The sequence below is a fragment of the Lampetra fluviatilis genome, unplaced genomic scaffold (assembly GCF_964198595.1).
Source record: "Lampetra fluviatilis unplaced genomic scaffold, kcLamFluv1.1 SCAFFOLD_563, whole genome shotgun sequence".
In the NCBI taxonomy this organism is placed as follows: Eukaryota; Metazoa; Chordata; class Hyperoartia; order Petromyzontiformes; family Petromyzontidae; genus Lampetra; species Lampetra fluviatilis.
Genome location: NW_027620833.1, coordinates 45,121 through 68,417, shown reverse-complemented (window position 1 = coordinate 68,417; position 23,297 = coordinate 45,121). Strand labels below are relative to the sequence as shown.

General features: G+C 61.9%; 1 protein-coding gene across 1 annotated transcript; it reads left to right on the top strand.

Annotated features, from left to right (window-relative positions):
• The first annotated feature begins 1,507 nt into the window (after nt 1-1,507).
• LOC144954422 (kynurenine--oxoglutarate transaminase 3-like) lies at nt 1,508-22,168 on the top strand. The gene is made up of 5 exons (XM_078884923.1): nt 1,508-1,543; nt 5,410-5,596; nt 19,466-19,542; nt 21,471-21,557; nt 22,095-22,168. Exons 2-5 carry the CDS (start codon nt 5,572-5,574, stop codon nt 22,152-22,154), a joined length of 249 nt encoding a protein of 82 aa, XP_078741049.1. The 5' UTR covers nt 1,508-1,543; nt 5,410-5,571; the 3' UTR covers nt 22,155-22,168.
• The last annotated feature ends 1,129 nt before the right edge of the window (nt 22,169-23,297 follow it).

The window sequence follows — 23,297 nt, the reverse complement described above, 5'->3', positions numbered from 1 at the left end:
CGTGTGTGTGCACCAGAACTGCATCTACACCTGCCCCACTCCCACACAGGTGTGTACAGGTGTGTGTGTGTGTGCACCAGAACTGCATCTACACCTGCCCCACTCCCACACAGGTGTGTACAGGTGTACAGGTGTGTGTGTGCACCAGAACTGCATCTACACCTGCCCCACTCCCACACAGGTGTGTACAGGTGTGTGTACAGGTGTGTGTGTGTGTGCAGGTGTGTGTGTACAGGTGTGTGTGTGTGTGCACCAGAACTGCATCTACACCTGCCCCACTCCTACACAGGTGTGTACAGGTGTGTGTGTGTGTGCAGGTGTGTGTGTGTGTACGTGTGTGCACCAGAACTGCATCTACACCTGCCCCACACCCACACAGGTGTGTACAGGTGTGTGTGTGTACAGGTGTGTGTGTGTGTACAGGTGTGTGCACCAGAACTGCATCTACACCTGCCCCACACCCACACAGGTGTGTACAGGTGTACAGGTGTGTGTGTGTACAGGTGTGTGTGTACAGGTGTGTGTGTGTGTGTGTACAGGTGTGTGTGTACAGGTGTGTGTGTGTGTGTACAGGTGTGTGTGTGTGCACCAGAACTGCATCTACACCTGCCCCACACCCACACAGGTGTGTACAGGTGTACAGGTGTGTGTGTGCACCAGAACTGCATCTACACCTGCCCCACTCCCACACAGGTGTGTACAGGTGTGTGTGTGTGTGTACAGGTGTGTGTGTGTGTGTGTACAGGTGTGTGTGTACAGGTGTGTGTGTGTGTGCAGGTGTGTGTGTGTACGTGTGTGTGCACCAGAACTGCATCTACACCTGCCCCACACCCACACGTGTGTGTACAGGTGTGTGTGTACAGGTGTGTGTGTGTGTACAGGTGTGTGTGTGTGTACGTGTGTGCACCAGAACTGCATCTACACCTGCCCCACTCCCACACAGGTGTGTACAGGTGTGTGTGTGTGTGTACAGGTGTGTGTGTGTGTGTGTACAGGTGTGTGTGTACAGGTGTGTGTGTGTGTGCAGGTGTGTGTGTGTACGTGTGTGTGCACCAGAACTGCATCTACACCTGCCCCACACCCACACGTGTGTGTACAGGTGTGTGTGTGTGTGTACAGGTGTGTGTGTGTACAGGTGTGTGTGTGTGTACAGGTGTGTGTGTACGTGTGTGTGCACCAGAACTGCATCTACACCTGCCCCACACCCACACAGGTGTGTACAGGTGTGTGTGTGTGTGTACAGGTGTGTGTGTGTACAGGTGTGTGTGTGTGTACGTGTGTGTGCACCAGAACTGCATCTACACCTGCCCCACACCCACACAGGTGTGTACAGGTGTGTGTGTGTGTGTACAGGTGTGTGTGTGTACAGGTGTGTGTGTGTGTACGTGTGTGTGCACCAGAACTGCATCTACACCTGCCCCACACCCACACAGGTGTGTACAGGTGTGTGTGTGTGTGTACAGGTGTGTGTGTGTACAGGTGTGTGTGTGTGTACGTGTGTGTGCACCAGAACTGCATCTACACCTGCCCCACTCCCACACAGGTGTGTACAGGTGTGTGTGTGTACAGGTGTGTGTGTGTGTGCACCAGAACTGCATCTACACCTGCCCCACACCCACACAGGTGTGTACAGGTGTGTGTGTACAGGTGTGTGTGTGTGTACAGGTGTGTGTGTACAGGTGTGTGTGTACAGGTGTGTGTGTGTGTACAGGTGTGTGTGTACGTGTGTGTGCACCAGAACTGCATCTACACCTGCCCCACACCCACACAGGTGTGTACAGGTGTGTGTGTGTGTACGTGTGTGTACAGGTGTGTGTGTGTGTGTGTACAGGTGTGTGTGTACAGGTGTGTGTGTGTGTACGTGTGTGTGCATCAGAACTGCATCTACACCTGCCCCACACCCACACAGGTGTGTACAGGTGTGTGTGTGTGTGTGTGTACAGGTGTGTGTGTGTGTACGTGTGTGTGCATCAGAACTGCATCTACACCTGCCCCACACCCACACAGGTGTGTGTGTACAGGTGTGTGTGTGTACAGGTGTGTGTGTGTACAGGTGTGTGTGTGTGTACAGGTGTGTGTGTGTACAGGTGTGTGTGTGTACAGGTGTGTGTGGGTGTACAGGTGTGTGTGTACAGGTGTGTGTGTGTACAGGTGTGTGTGTGTGTACAGGTGTGTGTGTGTACAGGTGTGTGTGTGTACAGGTGTGTGTGGGTGTACAGGTGTGTGTGTACAGGTGTGTGTGTACGTGTGTGTGTGTGTACGTGTGTGTGTGTACGTGTGTGTGTGTACGTGGGGGGGAGTGGTGGCGGGAGGGATGGGGGGGAGGGGTGGGGGGGAGGGGTGGGGGGGAGGGGTGGGGAAGAGGGATGGGGGGGGAGGGATGGGGGGGAGGTTGGGGGGGAGGGGTGGGGGGGGGAGGGATGGGGGGGAGGGGTGGGGGGGAGGGGTGGGGAAGAGGGATGGGGGGGGAGGGATGGGGGGGAGGTTGGGGGGGAGGGGTGGGGAAGAGGGATGGGGGGGGAGGGATGGGGGGGAGGTTGGGGGGGAGGGGTGGGGGGGGGAGGGATGGGGGGGAGGGGTGGGGGGGAGGGGTGGGGAAGAGGGATGGGGGGGGAGGGATGGGGGGGAGGTTGGGGGGGAGGGGTGGGGAAGAGGGATGGGGGGGGAGGGATGGGGGGGAGGTTGGGGGGGAGGGGTGGGGGGGGGAGGGATGGGGGGGAGGGGTGGGGGGGAGGGGTGGGGAAGAGGGATGGGGGGGGAGGGATGGGGGGGAGGTTGGGGGGGAGGGGTGGGGAAGAGGGATGGGGGGGGAGGGATGGGGGGGAGGTTGGGGGGGAGGGGTGGGGGGGGGAGGGATGGGGGGGAGGGGTGGGGGGGAGGGGTGGGGAAGAGGGATGGGGGGGGAGGGATGGGGGGGAGGTTGGGGGGGAGGGGTGGGGGGGGGAGGGATGGGGGGGAGGGGTGGGGGGGAGGGGTGGGGAAGAGGGATGGGGGGGGAGGGATGGGGGGGAGGGGTGGGGGGGAGGGGTGGGGAAGAGGGATGGGGGGGGAGGGATGGGGGGGAGGTTGGGGGGGAGGGGTGGGGGGGGGAGGGATGGGGGGGAGGGGTGGGGGGGAGGGGTGGGGAAGAGGGATGGGGGGGGAGGGATGGGGGGGAGGGGTGGGGGGGAGGGGTGGGGAAGAGGGATGGGGGGGGAGGGATGGGGGGGAGGTTGGGGGTGAGGGGTGGGGGGGGAGGGATGGGGGGGAGGGATGGGGGGGAGGGGTGGGGGGGAGGGATGGGGGGGGGGAGGGATGGGGGGGAGGTTGGGGGGGAGGGGTGGGGGGGGGAGGGATGGGGGGGAGGGGTGGGGGGGGAGGGATGGGGGGGAGGTTGGGGGGGAGGGGTGGGGGGGGGAGGGATGGGGGGGAGGGGTGGGGGGGAGGGGTGGGGAAGAGGGATGGGGGGGGAGGGATGGGGGGGAGGTTGGGGGGGAGGGGTGGGGGGGGGAGGGATGGGGGGGAGGGGTGGGGGGGAGGGGTGGGGAAGAGGGATGGGGGGGGAGGGATGGGGGGGAGGGGTGGGGAAGAGGGATGGGGGGGGAGGGATGGGGGGGAGGTTGGGGGGGAGGGGTGGGGGGGGAGGGATGGGGGGGAGGGGTGGGGAAGAGGGATGGGGGGGGAGGGATGGGGAGGAGGGGTGGGGGGGAGGGGTGGGGAAGGGGATGGGGGGGGAGGGATGGGGGGGAGGTTGGGGGTGAGGGGTGGGGGGGGAGGGTGGGGGGGGGGATGGGGGGGGGGGGTGGGGGGGGGGATGGGGTGGGGGGTGGGGGGGGTTGGGGGGGGGGGTGGGGGGGGGTGGGGTGGGGGGGGAGGGTGGGGGGGTGGGTGGGGGGGGTGGTGGGGGGGGGTGGGGGGGGGGTGGGGGGGGGGGTGGGGGGGGGGGTGGGGGGGAGGGGTGGGGGGGGGTGGGGGGGGGGGTGGGGGGGGGGGTGGGGGGGGGGTGGGGGGGGGGTGGGGGGGGGGGTGGGGGGGGGGGGTGGGGGGGGGGTTGGGGGGGGGGGTGGGGGGGGGGGTGGGGGGGGGGGGTGGGGGGGGGGGGGTGGGGGGGGGGGTGGGGGGGGGTTGGGGGGGGGGTGGGGGGGGGGGTGGGGGGGGGGGTGGGGGGGGGGGGGTGGGGGGGGGGGGGGTGGGGGGGGGGTGGGGGGGGGTTGGGGGGGGGTGGGGGGGGGGGTGGGGGGGGGGGTGGGGGGGGGGGGTGGGGGGGGGGGTGGGGGGGGGGTGGGGGGGGGGTGGGGGGGGGGTGGGGGGGGGGGGTGGGGGGGGGGGTGGGGGGGTGGGGGGGGGTGGGGTGGGGGGGGGTGGGGGGGGGGGGTGGGGGGGGGTGGGGGGGGGGGGTGGGGGGGGGGGGTGGGGGGGGGGGTGGGGGGGGGGGTGGGGGGGGGGGTGGGGGGGGGTTGGGGGGGGGTGGGGGGGGGGTGGGGGGGGGGTGGGGGGGGGGTGGGGGGGGGGGTTGGGGGGGGGGGTGGGGGGGGGTGGGGGGGGGGGTGGGGGGGGGGTTGGGGGGGGGGGTGGGGGGGGGGGGTGGGGGGGGGGGGTGGGGGGGGGGGTGGGGGGGGGGGGGGTGGGGGGGGGGTGGGGGGGGGGTGGGGGGGGGGGTGGGGGGGGGGGTGGGGGGGGGGGTGGGGGGGGGGGTGGGGGGGGGTGGGGGGGGGGGTGGGGGGGAGGGGTGGGGGGGGGGGTGGGGGGGGGGGTGGGGGGGGGGGTGGGGGGGGGGGTGGGGGGGGGTGGGGGGGGGGGGGTGGGGGGGGGGGTGGGGGGGGGGGTGGGGGGGGGGTGGGGGGTGGGGGGGTGGGGGGGGGGGTGGGGGGGGGGGTGGGGGGGGGGTGGGGGGGGTGGGGGGGGTTGGGGGGGGGGGTGGGGGGGAGGGTGGGGGGGGGGTGGGGGGGAGGTTGGGGGGGAGGGGTGGGGGGGGAGGGATGGGGGGGGTGGGATGGGGGGGAGGGATGGGGGGAGGGGTGGGGGGGGGGATGGGGGGGAGGTTGGGGGGGAGGGGTGGGGGGGGAGGGATGGGGGGGAGGGTGGGGAGGGAGGTGGGGGGGAGGGATGGGGGGGAGGGGTGGGGGGGGAGGGTGGGGGGAGGGGTGGGGGGGAGGGGTGGGGAGGATGGGGGGGAGGGGGGGGGAGGGGTGGGGGGGGAGGGGTGGAGGGGGGGGGGATCTCCTCGCCCTGGTTAAGGAGGCGGTGGAGTTGGAGGTGGTGGAGTTGGAGGAGGCGATGGAGTTGGAGGTGGTGGAGTTGGAGGAGGCGGTGGAGTTGGAGGAGGCGGTGGAGTTGGAGGAGGCGGTGGAGGTGTCATTAGCGGGGGAACTCACCCCCCCCCCCACCCCCCCCCCCACCCCCCCCGCCACCCCCCGCCACCCCCCGCAGGAGGCCGTGGCCCAGGGCCTGCAGCAGGAGTTGCTGCGCCTTGAGTCCCCCGCCTGCTACTTCCGCTGGCTGCCGCGCCTGCTGCAGGCAAAGCGCGACCGCCTGGCGGCGGTGCTGAGCCGGGCCGGACTGCGGCCCACGCTGCCGCACGGCGGCTACTTCATGGTGGCCGACTTCTCCGCGCTCGGTATGGCGCACGCGATGACACACACACAGTGACACGCACGCACACACAGCGACACACACGCACGCACACAGTGACACACACGCACGCACACAGTGACACACACACACACAGTGACACACACGCACACAGTGACACACACACACAGTGACACACACAGTGACACACACGCACACACAGTGACACACACACAGTGACACACACACAGTGACACACTCACTGTGACACACACAGTGACACACACACAGTGACACACACAGTGACACACACACACAGTGACACACACACAGTGACACACACACAGTGACACACACAGTGACACACACGCACACACACGCACACACACAGTGACACACACGCACGCACACAGTGACACACACAGTGACACACACAGTGATGCGTGCTGAGCCGGGCCGGACTGTGGCCCACGCTGCCGCACGGCGGCTACTTCATGGTGGCCGACTTCTCCGCGCTCGGTATGGCGCACGCGATGACACGCACAGTGACACACACGCACACAGTGACACGCACGCACAGTGACACGCACGCACAGTGACACACACGCACACAGTGACACACACACAGTGACACACACGCACACAGTGACACACACGCACACAGTGACACACACAGTGACACACACACAGTGACACACACAGTTACACACACAGTGACACACACGCACGCACACAGTGACACACACAGTGACACACACGCACGCACACAGTGACACACACAGTTACACACACAGTGACACACACACAGTGACACACACACAGTGACACACACTCACACAGTGACACACACACAGTGACACACACACAGTGACACACACACACACAGTGACACACACACACAGTGACACACACACAGTGACACACACGCACACAGTGACACACACGCACACAGTGACACACACGCACACAGTGACACACACACACACAGTGACACACACACAGTGGACACACACGCACACAGTGACACACACACACAGTGACACACACACACAGTGACACGCACAGTGACACACTCACACACAGCGACACACACACACAGTGACACACACACAGTGACACACACACAGTGACACACACACACACAGTGCCACACACACAGTGACACACACACAGTGACACACACACACAGTGACACACACACAGTGACACACACACACAGTGACACACACACAGTGACACACACACAGTGACACACACACACACAGTGACACACTCACACAGTGACACGCACGCACACAGTGACACACACACAGTGACACACACACACAGTGACACACACACAGTGACACACACACAGTGACACACACACACACAGTGACACACACTCACACAGTGACACACACACAGTGACACACACACACAGTGACACACACACAGTGACACACACAGTGACACACACAGTGACACACACGCAGTGACACACACACACAGTGACACACACACAGTGACACACACACAGTGACACACACACAGTGACACACACACAGTGATACACACAGTGACACACACACACAGTGACACAGTGACACATGCAGTGACACACAGTGACACACACACAGTGACACATGCAGTGACACACACAGTGACACACACACAGTGACACACACACAGTGACACATACAGTGACACACACACAGTGACACACAGTGACACACACACAGTGACACACAGTGACACACACACAGTGACACATGCAGTGACACACACAGTGACACACACACAGTGACACACACACAGTGACACACAGTGACACATGCAGTGACACACACACAGTGACACACACACAGTGACACATGCAGTGACACACACACAGTGACACACACACAGTGACACACAGTGACACGTGCAGTGACACACACAGTGACACATGCAGTGACACACACAGTGACACACACACAGTGACACACACACAGTGACACATGCAGTGACACACACACAGTGACACACACAGTGACACACACAGTGACACACGCACAGTGACACACGCACAGTGACACACACACAGTGACACACACAGTGACACACACAGTGACACACACACAGTGACACACGCACAGTGACACACACACAGTGACACACACAGTGACACACACAGTGACACACACACAGTGACACACACAGTGACACACGCACAGTGACACACGCACAGTGACACACACACAGTGACACACACAGTGACACACACAGTGACACACACACAGTGACACACGCACAGTGACACACACACAGTGACACACACAGTGACACACACAGTGACACACACACAGTGACACACACACAGTGACACACACACAGTGACACACGCAGTGACACATGCAGTGACACACAGTGACACACACACAGTGACACACACAGTGACACACACAGTGACACACACACAGTGACACACACAGTGACACACACAGTAACACACGCACAGTGACACACGCACAGTGACACACACACAGTGACACACACAGTGACACACACACAGTGACACACACACAGTGACACACACACAGTGACACACACAGTGACACACACACAGTGACACACACACAGTGACACACACAGTGACACACACACAGTGAGACACACAGTGACACACACACAGTGACACACACACAGTGACACACACACAGTAACACACACAGTGACACACACACAGTGACACACACACAGTGACACACACACAGTGACACACACAGTGACACACACACAGTGACACACACACAGTGACACACACACAGTGATACACACAGTGACACACACACAGTGACACACACACAGTGAGACACACACAGTGACACACACACAGTGACACAGTGACACACACACAGTGACACACACACAGTGACACACACACACAGTGACACACACACAGTGACACAGTGACACACAGTGACACACACACAGTGAGACACACACAGTGACACACACACACAGTGACACACACACAGTGACACACACGCACACAGTGACACACACGCACACAGTGACACACACGCACACAGTGACACACACACACACAGTGACACACACACAGTGACACACACGCACACAGTGACACACACACACAGTGACACACACACACAGTGACACGCACAGTGACACACTCACACACAGCGACACACACACACAGTGACACACACACAGTGACACACACACAGTGACACACACACACACAGTGCCACACACACAGTGACACACACACAGTGACACACACACACAGTGACACACACACAGTGACACACACACACAGTGACACACACACAGTGACACACACACAGTGACACACACACACACAGTGACACACTCACACAGTGACACACACGCACGCACACAGTGACACACACACAGTGACACACACACACAGTGACACACACACAGTGACACACACACAGTGACACACACACACACAGTGACACACACTCACACAGTGACACACACACAGTGACACACACACACAGTGACACACACACAGTGACACACACAGTGACACACACAGTGACACACACGCAGTGACACACACACACAGTGACACACACACAGTGACACACACACAGTGACACACACACAGTGACACACACACAGTGATACACACAGTGACACACACACACAGTGACACAGTGACACATGCAGTGACACACAGTGACACACACACAGTGACACATGCAGTGACACACACAGTGACACACACACAGTGACACACACACAGTGACACATACAGTGACACACACACAGTGACACACAGTGACACACACACAGTGACACACAGTGACACACACACAGTGACACATGCAGTGACACACACAGTGACACACACACAGTGACACACACACAGTGACACACAGTGACACATGCAGTGACACACACACAGTGACACACACACAGTGACACATGCAGTGACACACACACAGTGACACACACACAGTGACACACAGTGACACGTGCAGTGACACACACAGTGACACATGCAGTGACACACACAGTGACACACACACAGTGACACACACACAGTGACACATGCAGTGACACACACACAGTGACACACACAGTGACACACACAGTGACACACGCACAGTGACACACGCACAGTGACACACACACAGTGACACACACAGTGACACACACAGTGACACACACACAGTGACACACGCACAGTGACACACACACAGTGACACACACAGTGACACACACAGTGACACACACACAGTGACACACACAGTGACACACGCACAGTGACACACGCACAGTGACACACACACAGTGACACACACAGTGACACACACAGTGACACACACACAGTGACACACGCACAGTGACACACACACAGTGACACACACAGTGACACACACACAGTGACACACACACAGTGACACACACACAGTGACACACGCAGTGACACATGCAGTGACACACAGTGACACACACACAGTGACACACACAGTGACACACACAGTGACACACACACAGTGACACACACAGTGACACACACAGTGACACACGCACAGTGACACACGCACAGTGACACACACACAGTGACACACACAGTGACACACACACAGTGACACACACACAGTGACACACACACAGTGACACACACAGTGACACACACACAGTGACACACACACAGTGACACACACAGTGACACACACACAGTGAGACACACAGTGACACACACACAGTGACACACACACAGTGACACACACACAGTAACACACACAGTGACACACACACAGTGACACACACACAGTGACACACACACAGTGACACACACAGTGACACACACACAGTGACACACACACAGTGACACACACACAGTGATACACACAGTGACACACACACAGTGACACACACACAGTGAGACACACACAGTGACACACACACAGTGACACAGTGACACACACACAGTGACACACACACAGTGACACACACACACAGTGACACACACACAGTGACACAGTGACACACAGTGACACACACACAGTGAGACACACACAGTGACACACACACAGTGACACACACACAGTGACACACACACAGTGACACACACACAGTGACACAGTGACACACACACAGTGAGACACACAGTGACACACACACACAGTGACACACACACACACAGTGACACACACACAGTGACACACACACAGTGACACACACAGTGACACACACACAGTGACACACACACAGTGACACAGTGACACACACACAGTGAGACACACAGTGACACACACACACACAGTGACACACACACAGTGACACACACACAGTGATACACACAGTGACACACACACACACGGTGACACAACAACCGCCATTCGCCACTAAGTGGCGGTGACGTCACCATGGTGGCTGACTTCTCCGCACTCGGTATGGGCACGCGGGCGGGCGCTCACGCACACACGCACACATGCACACACACGCACACGCACACACGCACGCACACGCGCACAGACACACTCACATGCACACGCACACGCACACACATCCACACGCGCGCACGCACGCGTACACGCACACGCACACATGCACACACACGCACGCACACGCACGCACGCACTGATACGCACACGCACACACATCCACACGCGCGCACACACGCGCACGCGTACACGCACACGCACACATGCACACACACGCACGCACACACACGCACGCACGCACTGACACGCACACACATCCACACGCGCGCACACACGCACACGCACACATGCACACACACGCACACACGCACTGACACGCACACGCACTGACACGCACACGCACACACGCACTGACACGCACACGCACACACATCCACACGCGCGCACACACGCGCACGCGTACACGCACACGCACACATGCACACACACGCACGCACACACACGCACTGACACGCACACGCACACACATCCACACGCACACGCACACATGCACACACACGCACGCACACGCACGCACGCACACGCGCACAGACACACTCACACGCACACTCACACACACGCACTCACGTACACACACTCACACACACACGCGCACTCACGCGCACTCACGCGCACACTCACACGCACACGCACACGCACACGCACACTCACGCGCACACGCACACTCACGCGCACACGCACACACACTCACGCGCACACTCACACGCACACGCACACTCACGCGCACACACACACTCACGTACACACACATACACTCACGCGCACACACACACTCACGCGCACACACACACACACTCACGCGCACACTCACGCGCACACACACACTCACGCGCACACTCACACTCACACGCACACACACACTCACGCGCACACACACTCACGCGCACACACACACTCACGTGCACACACACACTCACGCGCACTCACGCGCACACTCACGCGCACACTCACACGCACACACACTCACGCGCACACACACACACACTCACGCGCACACTCACACGCACACGCACACTCACGCGCACACACACACTCACGCGCACACACACTCACGCGCACTCACGCGCACACTCACGCGCACACTCACACGCACACACACTCACACTCACGCGCACACTCACACACACACTCACACGCACACGCACACTCACGTGCACACACACACTCACGCGCACTCACGCGCACACTCACGCGCACACTCACACGCACACACACTCACGCGCACACGCACACACACTCACGCGCACACTCACACGCACACTCACGCGCACACACACACACACTCACACTCACGCGCACACTCACACACACACTCACACACACACACACACTCACGTGCACACACACACTCACGCGCACTCACGCGCACACTCACGCGCACACTCACACGCACACACACTCACGCGCACACGCACACACACTCACGCGCACACTCACACGCACACGCACACTCACGCGCACACACACACTCACGTACACACACACACACTCACGCGCACACTCACACTCACGCGCACACACACTCACACACACTCACGCGCGCACACTCACGCGCACACACACTCACGCGCACACACACACACACTCACGCGCACACTCACGCGCACACACACACTCACGCGCACACACACTCACGCGCACTCACGCGCACACTCACGCGCACACTCACGCGCACACACACACTCACGCGCACACACACACTCACGCGCACACTCACACGCACACGCACACTCACGCGCACACTCACACTCACGCGCACACACACACACACTCACGCGCACACTCACACTCACGCGCACACACACTCACACACACTCACGCGCGCACACTCACGCGCACACACACTCACGCGCACACACACACACACTCACGCGCACACTCACGCGCACACACACTCACGCGCACACACACTCACGCGCACACTCACGCGCACACACACACACACTCACGCGCACACACACTCACGCGCACACACACACACACTCACGCGCACACACACTCACGCGCACTCACGCGCACACTCACGCGCACACTCACGCGCACACACACTCACGCGCACACACACACTCACGCGCACACTCACACACACTCACGCGCACACTCACACACACTCACGCGCACACTCACACTCACGCGCACACTCACGCGCACACACACACTCACGCGCACACACACTCACGCGCACTCACGCGCACACTCACGCGCACACTCACGCGCACACACACACTCACGCGCACACACACACTCACGCGCACACACACACACACTCACGCGCACACTCACACTCACGCGCACACACACTCACGCGCACACACACACACACTCACGCGCACACTCACACGCACACACACACTCACACGCACACTCACACTCACGCGCACACACACACTCACGCGCACACACACACACACTCACGCGCACACTCACACTCACGCGCACACACACTCACGCGCACACACACACACACTCACGCGCACACTCACACGCACACACACTCACGCGCACACTCACACTCACGCGCACACACACACTCACGCGCACACACACACTCACGCGCACACACACACTCACGCGCACACGCACACTCACGCGCACACACACACTCACGCGCACACTCACACGCACTCACGCGCACACGCACACTCACGCGCACACACACACTCACGCGCACACACACACTCACGCGCACACACACACTCACGCGCACACTCACACTCACACTCACGCGCACACACACTCACGCGCACACACACACTCACGCGCACACACACACTCACGCGCACACACACACTCACGCGCACACTCACACTCACGCGCACACTCACGCGCACACTCACACGCACACTCACGCGCACACACACTCACACTCACGCGCACACACACACTCACGCGCACACTCACACTCACGCGCACACACACACTCACGCGCACACACACACTCACGCGCACACTCACGCGCACACTCACACGCACACTCACGCGCACACACACTCACACTCACGCGCACACACACACTCACGCGCACACACACACTCACGCGCACACGCACACTCACGCGCACACGCACACTCACGCGCACACACACACTCACGCGCACACGCACACTCACGCGCACACGCACACTCACGCGCACACGCACACTCACGCGCACACACACACTCACGCGCACACACACACTCACGCGCACACACACACTCACGCGCACACACACACTCACGCGCACACACACACTCACGCGCACACACACACGCACACGCACACTCACGCGCACACTCACACTCACACTCACGCGCACACTCACGCGCACACTCACACTCACGCGCACACACACACTCACGCGCACACACACACTCACGCGCACACACACACTCACGCGCACACACACACTCACGCGCACACACACACTCACGCGCACACACACACTCACGCGCACACACACACTCACGCGCACACGCACACTCACGCGCACACTCACACGCACACTCACGCGCACACTCACACTCACACTCACGCGCACACTCACGCGCACACTCACACTCACGCGCACACACACACTCACGCGCACACACACACTCACGCGCACACACACACTCACGCGCACACACACACTCACGCGCACACACACACTCACGCGCACACACACACTCACGCGCACACACACACTCGCGCACACACACACTCACGCGCACACACACACTCACGCGCACACTCACGCGCACACACACACTCACGCGCACACACACACTCACACTCACGCGCACACACACACTCACACTCACGCGCACACACACACTCACGCGCACACACACACTCACGCGCACACTCACGCGCACACACACACTCACGCGCACACACACACACACACTCACGCGCACACTCACGCGCACACACACACTCACACTCACGCGCACACACACACTCACGCGCACACACACACTCACGCGCACACTCACGCGCACACACACACTCACGCGCACACGCACACACACACACACTCACGCGCACACACACACTCACACTCACACGCACACACACACTCACGCGCACACTCACACGCACACTCACACGCACACACACACTCACGCGCACACTCACGCGCACACTCACACTCACGCGCACACACACACTCACGCGCACACACACACTCACGCGCACACTCACACTCACGCGCACACACACACTCACGCGCACACACACACTCACGCGCACACACACACTCACGCGCACACACACACTCACGCGCACACTCACGCGCACACACACACTCACGCGCACACACACACTCACACTCACGCGCACACACACACTCACACTCACGCGCACACACACACTCACGCGCACACACACACTCACGCGCACACACACACTCACACGCACACACACACTCACGCGCACACACACACTCACGCACACACACACACTCACACTCACACGCACACACACACTCACACTCACGCGCACACTCACACGCACACTCACGCACACACACACTCACGCGCACACACACACTCACGCACACACTCACACTCACACACACACTCACACTCACGCGCACACTCACACGCACACTCACGCGCACACACACTCACGTGCACACTCACGCGCACACACACTCACGCGCACACTCACGCGCACACTCACACTCACACGCACACACACACTCACGCGCACACTCACACTCACGCGCACACTCACACGCACACTCACGCGCACACACACACTCACACTCACACGCACACACACACTCACACTCACGCGCACACTCACACGCACACTCACGCGCATACACACACTCACGCGCACACTCACGCGCACACTCACACTCACGCGCACACACACACTCACGCGCACACACACACTCACGCGCACACACACACTCACGCGCACACACACACTCACGCGCACACACACACTCACACACACACTCACGCGCACACACACACTCACGCGCACACACACACTCACGCGCACACACACGCTCACGCGCACACTCACGCGCACACACACACTCACGCGCACACACACACTCACACTCACGCGCACACACACACTCACACTCACGCGCACACACACACTCACGCGCACACACACACTCACGCGCACACTCACGCGCACACACACACTCACGCGCACACACACACACACACTCACGCGCACACACACACTCACGCGCACACGCACACACACACACACTCACGCGCACACACACACTCACACTCACGCGCACACACACACTCACGCGCACACTCACGCGCACACACACACTCACGCGCACACACACACTCACGCGCACACTCACGCGCACACTCACACGCACACTCACACGCACACTCACACTCACGCGCACACTCACACGCACACTCACACACACACTCACACTCACGCGCACACTCACACGCACACTCACGCGCACACACACACTCACACTCACGCGCACACACACACTCACGCGCACACGCACACTCACGCGCACACTCACACACACACTCACGCGCACACACACTCACACTCACGCGCACACACACACTCACGCGCACACACACACTCACGCGCACACGCACACTCACGCGCACACACACTCACACTCACGCGCACACACACACTCACGCGCACACGCACACTCACGCGCACACTCACGCGCACACGCACACTCACGCGCACACACACACTCACGCGCACACACTCACGCGCACACGCACACTCACGCGCACACTCACACTCACGCGCACACGCACACTCACACGCACACACACACTCACGCGCACACGCACACTCACACGCACACACACACTCACGCGCACACGCACACTCACACGCACACACACACTCACGCGCACACACACACTCACGCGCACACACACTCACGCGCACACACACACTCACGCGCACACGCACACTCACACGCACACACACACTCACGCGCACACACACACTCACGCGCACACACACTCACGCGCACACACACACTCACGCGCACACACACACTCACGCGCACACACACTCACACGCACACACACACTCACGCGCACACGCACACTCACACGCACACACACACTCACGCGCACACACACTCACGCGCACACTCACACTCACGCGCACACTCACACTCACGCGCACACACACACTCACGCGCACACGCACACTCACGCGCACACACACTCACGCGCACACACACACTCACGCGCACACACACACTCACGCGCACACACACACTCACACGCACACTCACGCGCACACTCACACTCACGCGCACACACACACTCACACGCACACTCACGCGCACACTCACACTCACGCGCACACACACACTCACACGCACACTCACGCGCACACTCACACTCACGCGCACACACACACTCACACACACACTCACGCGCACACACACTCACGCGCACACACACACTCACACGCACACTCACGCGCACACTCACACTCACGCGCACACACACACTCACGCGCACACACACACTCACGCGCACACACACACTCACGCGCACACACACACTCACGCGCACACACACACTCACACGCACACTCACGCGCACACACACACTCACGCGCACACACACTCACACGCACACACACACTCACACACACACTCACGCGCACACACACACTCACGCGCACACACACACTCACACGCACACTCACGCGCACACGCACACTCACGCGCACACACACTCACACTCACGCGCACACACACACTCACGCGCACACACACACTCACGCGCACACACACACTCACGCGCACACACACACTCACGCGCACACACACACTCACGCGCACACGCACACTCACGCGCACACACACTCACACTCACGCGCACACACACACTCGCACACACACACTCACGCGCACACGCACACTCACGCGCACACACACTCACACTCACGCGCACACACACACTCACGCGCACACACACACACTCACGCGCACACACACACTCACGCGCACACACACACTCACGCGCACACACACACTCACGCGCACACACACACTCACGCACACACACACACTCACGCACACACACACACTCACGCGCACACACACACTCACGCGCACACTCACGCGCACACTCACACGCACACTCACGCGCACACACACTCACACTCACGCGCACACACACACTCACGCGCACACACACACTCACACTCACACACACACTCACGCACACACACACACTCACGCACACACACACACTCACACGCACACTCACACGCACACTCACACTCACGCGCACACTCACACTCACGCGCACACTCACGCGCACACTCACACTCACGCGCACACTCACGCGCACACTCACACTCACGCGCACACTCACGCGCACACACACACTCACACTCACACACACACTCACGCACACACACACACTCACGCACACACACACACTCACGCGCACACTCACGCGCACACTCACACTCACGCGCACACACACACTCACGCGCACACACACACTCACGCGCACACACACACTCACGCGCACACACACACTCACGCGCACACACACACTCACGCGCACACACACACTCACGCGCACACTCACGCGCACACTCACACTCACGCGCACACTCACACGCACACTCACACGCACACTCACACACACACTCACACGCACACTCACACACACACTCACGCGCACACTCACACGCACACTCACACACACACTCACGCGCACACTCACACGCACACTCACACTCACGCGCACACACACACTCACTCACGCGCACACACACACTCACGCGCACACTCACACACACACTCACGCGCACACACACACACACTCACGCGCACACACACACTCACACGCACACTCACACTCACACGCACACTCACACGCACACTCACACACACACTCACGCGCACACTCACACGCACACTCACACACACACTCACGCGCACACACACTTACGCGCACACACACACACGACTCATTTGAGGTCGACTCAGCCTCTAATGAGTTACCTGGTGCTGTGTGTGTAGCAAACATCGCCACTGGGGAGACAAAGGCGGCCGGGCGTGGTGCTGGCCACCCACCCCCTCTGTGTGTGCCACAGTGCCGGCAGCCTTCATAGGTGCTGCTACTTGCTAACAGCACTTGCCCCAGCAGCCTGTAGAGGCTACGCGGGGGACCTTTGTCTTTGTGTGTGTTGCTGCTGCTACTTGCTAACAGCACTTGCCCCAGCAGCCTGTTGAGGCTACGCGGGGGACCTTTGTCTTTGTGTGTGTTGCTGCTGCTACCAACAGCACTTGCCCCAGCAGCCCGTTGAGGCTACGCGGGGGACCTTTGTCTTTGTGTGTGTTGCTGCTGCTACCAACAGCACTTGCCCCAGCAGCCCGTTGAGGCTACGCGGGGGACCTTTGTCTTTGTGTGTGTTGCTGCTGCTACCAACAGCACTTGCCCCAGCAGCCTGTTGAGGCTACGCGGGGGACCTTTGTGTTGCAGTGCCGAGTATGGATCTGTCGGAAGAGACGGACCCTCACCTAGACTACCGCGTGGTCAAGTGGATGGCCAAACACAAGGTGAGCGAGCGAGTGGGTGAGCGAGCGAGTGAGCGAGTGAGCGAGTGAGCGGGTGAGCGAGTGAGTGGGTGAGCGAGCGAGTGGTGGAGTGAGTGAGCGAGTGGGTGGGTGGGTGAGTGAGTGGGTGGGTGGGTGGGTGAGTGAGTGGGTGGGTGGGTGAGTGAGCGAGTGAGTGAGTGAGCGGGTGAGTGGGTGGGTGAGCGAGTGAGCGAGTGAGTGGGTGAGTGAGTGAGTGAGTGTATGAGCGAGTGAGTGAGTGGGTGGGTGAGCGAGTGAGCGAGTGAGTGAGCGGGTGAGTGAGTGGGTGGGTGAGCGAGCGAGTGAGCGAGTGAGTGAGCGGGTGAGTGGGTGGGTGGGTGAGTGAGTGGGTGGGTGGGTGAGTGAGCGAGTGGGTGAGTGAGCGGGTGAGTGGGTGGGTGAGTGAGTGAGCGAGTGAGTGAGTGAGCGGGTGAGTGGGTGAGTGAATGAGTGGGTGAGCGAGTGAGTGGGTGAGTGAGTGAGTGAGTGTATGAGCGAGTGAGTGAGTGAATGAGTGGGTGAGCGATTGAGTGGGTGAGCGAGCGAGTGAGCGAGTGAGTGGGTGGGTGGGTGGGTGAGTGAGCGAGTGAGTGGGTGGTGGAGTGAGTGAGTGAGTGTATGAACGAGCGAGCGAGTGGTGGAGTGAGTGAGTGAGCGTGTGAGTGAGCGAGCGTGTGAGTGAGCGAGCAAGTGAGCGAGTGAGTGGGTGGGTGGGTGGGTGGGTGAGTGAGTGAGTGAGTGAGCGAGCGAGTGAGTGAGCGAGTGAGTGAGCGAGTGAGTGTATGAGCGAGTGAGTGGGTGAGCGAGCGAGTGAGCGAGTGAGTGAGCGGGTGAGTGGGTGGGTGGGTGAGTGAGCGGGTGAGTGTATGAACGAGCGAGCGAGTGGTGGAGTGAGTGAGTGAGCGTGTGAGTGAGCGAGTGAGTGAGCGGGTGAGTGGGTGGGTGGGTGAGTGAGTGGGTGGGTGAGCGAGTGAGCGGGTGAGTGGGTGGGTGGGTGAGTGAGCGGGTGAGTGTATGAACGAGCGAGCGAGTGGTGGAGTGAGTGAGTGAGCGTGTGAGTGAGCGAGTGAGTGAGCGGGTGAGTGGGTGGGTGGGTGAGTGAGTGGGTGGGTGAGCGAGCGAGTGAGCGAGTGAGTGAGCGGGTGAGTGGGTGGGTGGGTGAGTGAGCGGGTGAGTGTATGAACGAGCGAGCGAGTGGTGGAGTGAGTGAGTGAGCGTGTGAGTGAGCGAGTGAGTGAGCGGGTGAGTGGGTGGGTGGGTGAGTGAGTGGGTGGGTGGGTGAGTGAGTGAGCGAGTGAGTGAGCGGGTGAGTGGGTGGGTGGGTGAGTGAGCGGGTGAGTGGGTGGGTGGGTGAGTGAGCGAGTGGGTGAGTGAGTGAGTGGGTGAGTGAGTGAGCGAGTGGGTGAGTGAGTGAGCGAGTGAGTGAGCGGGTGAGTGGGTGGGTGGGTGAGTGAGCGAGTGGGTGAGTGAGTGAGTGAGTGTGGTGAGTGAGTGGGTGAGTGAGTGTGGTGGGGGTGGTGACGGTGGTGGTAGTGGGGTGGTGGTGTTGGCTGGGGTGACGGTGGTGGTGGTGGCGGTGGTGGCCGTGATGGTGGTGGTGGCGGCGGCGGTGGTGGTGGCGGTGGTGGCGGTGGCGGCGGTGGTGGCGGTGGCCAACACCACCAGTGACAATTATCTCAACCGGTCCTGGGCCTCCCCGAGGTTGACTCAACCTCAAATGAATAACTGGTGTAGCGGTGTGTAGTAAACATCGCTAGCACTGGGGAGACAAAGGCGGCCGGGCGTGGTGCTGGCCACCCACCGCCTCTGTGTGTGCCGTGCCGGCCTTCATAGGTGCTGCTCGCTAACAGCACTTGCCCCTACGGTCTGTTGAGGCTACACGGGGGACCTTTGTCTGTGTGAGTGAGTAGAAGCTGGCGACCATTCCCATGACGGCCTTCTACTCGGAGGGCAGCAAGAAGGAGTTTGAGCACTACGTTCGCTTCTGCTTCATCAAGGTAGCAGCCACACGCCACGCACACGCCACGCACACGCCACGCACACGCTACCCACACGCCACGCACACGCCACGCACACGCTACCCACACGCCACCCACACGCCACGCACACGCCACGCACACGCCACCCACACGCCACCCACACGCCACGCACACGCCACGCACACGCCACCCACACGCCACCCACACGCCACGCACACGCCACGCACACGCCACCCACACGCCACGCACACGCCATGCACACGGCACCCACACGCCACCCACACGCCACGCACACGCCACCCACACGCCACCCACACGCCACCCACACGCCACCCACACGCCACCCACACGCCACCCACACGCCACGAACTCCCAACGTAGACTGGACACTATCCTGCTGGGTGACCTTTGGGCACGACCCTGTGGGTGACCTTTGGGCACGACCCTGTGGGTGACCTTTGGGCACGACCCTGCTGGGTGACCTTTGGGCACTACCCTGCTGGGTGACCTTTGGGCACGACCCTGTGGGTGACCTTTGACCCTCTGCGTTCGCAGGAGGATTCGACGCTGGACGCCGCCGAGAAGATTCTCAACGAGTGGGCCAACGTCAACTAGGGGGGGGTGGGGGGGGGTGGGGGGGGGGGGGGGGGGGGGGGGGGGTGGGGGGGGTGGGGGGGGTGGGGGGGGGTGGGGGTTGGGGGAGATTGGGGGGGAAATGGGGGGGGGGGACGTCCACGGAGGAGATGGAACGGGTGGCCCTGCGTAGCCCCGCCCCCTCGTCCCTGCGTAGCCCCGCCCCCTCGTTCCGCGTAGCCCCGCCCCCTCGTTCCGCGTAGCCACGCCCCCTCGCCCTTGGTAGCCCCTCGCCGTGTGAAGCCCCGCCCCCTCGCCCTGCGTAGCCCCTCCCCCTTCGCCCTGTGTAGCCCCTCGCCCTGTGTAGCCCCTCCCCCTTCGCCCTGTGTAGCCCCTCCCCCTCGCCCTGGGTAGCCCCTCCCCCTCGCCCTGTGTAGCCCCTCCCCCTCGCCCTGGGTAGCCCCTCCCCCTCGCCCTGTGTAGCCCCTCCCCCTCGCCCTGGGTAGCCCCTCCCCCTCGCCCTGTGTAGCCCCTCCCCCTTCGCCCTGTGTAGCCCCTCCCCCTCGCCCTGTGTAGCCCCTCCCCCTCGCCCTGTGTAGCCCCTCCCCCTCGCCCTGGGTAGCCCCTTCGCCCTGTGTAGCCCCTCGCCCTGCGTAGCCCCTCCCCCTCGCCCTGTGTAGCCCCTCCCCCTCGCCCTGTGTAGCCCCTCCCCCTCGCCCTGCGTAGCCCCTCCCCCTCGCCCTGTGTAGCCCCTCCCCCTCGCCCTGTGTAGCCCCTCCCCCTCGCCCTGCGTAGCCCCTCCCCCTCGCCCTGTGTAGCCCCTCCCCCTCGCCCTGGGTAGCCCCTCCCCCTCGCCCTGTGTAGCCCCTCCCCCTTCGCCCTGTGTAGCCCCTCCCCCTCGCCCTGTGTAGCCCCTCCCCCTCGCCCTGTGTAGCCCCCCCCCCTCGCCCTGTGTAGCCCCTCGCCCTGTGTAGCCCCTCCCCCTCGCCCTGGGTAGCCCCTCCCCCTCGCCCTGTGTAGCCCCTCCCCCTCGCCCTGTGTAGCCCCTCCCCCTCGCCCTGCGTAGCCCCTCCCCCTCGCCCTGTGTAGCCCCTCCCCCTCGCCCTGGGTAGCCCCTCCCCCTCGCCCTGTGTAGCCCCTCCCCCTTCGCCCTGTGTAGCCCCTCCCCCTCGCCCTGTGTAGCCC

What these genes read in the sequence shown, in the direction of transcription:
- LOC144954422 (XM_078884923.1), top strand. Translation starts at nt 5,572, where the DNA reads ATGGTGGCCGACTTCTCCGCGCTCG. An exon ending in GGCCGACTTCTCCGCGCTCG is followed by an intron (nt 5,597 to 19,465) that starts GTATGGCGCACG and finishes TTTGTGTTGCAG; the next exon opens with TGCCGAGTATGGATCTGTCG. An exon ending in TTCGCTTCTGCTTCATCAAG is followed by an intron (nt 21,558 to 22,094) that starts GTAGCAGCCACA and finishes CTGCGTTCGCAG; the next exon opens with GAGGATTCGACGCTGGACGC.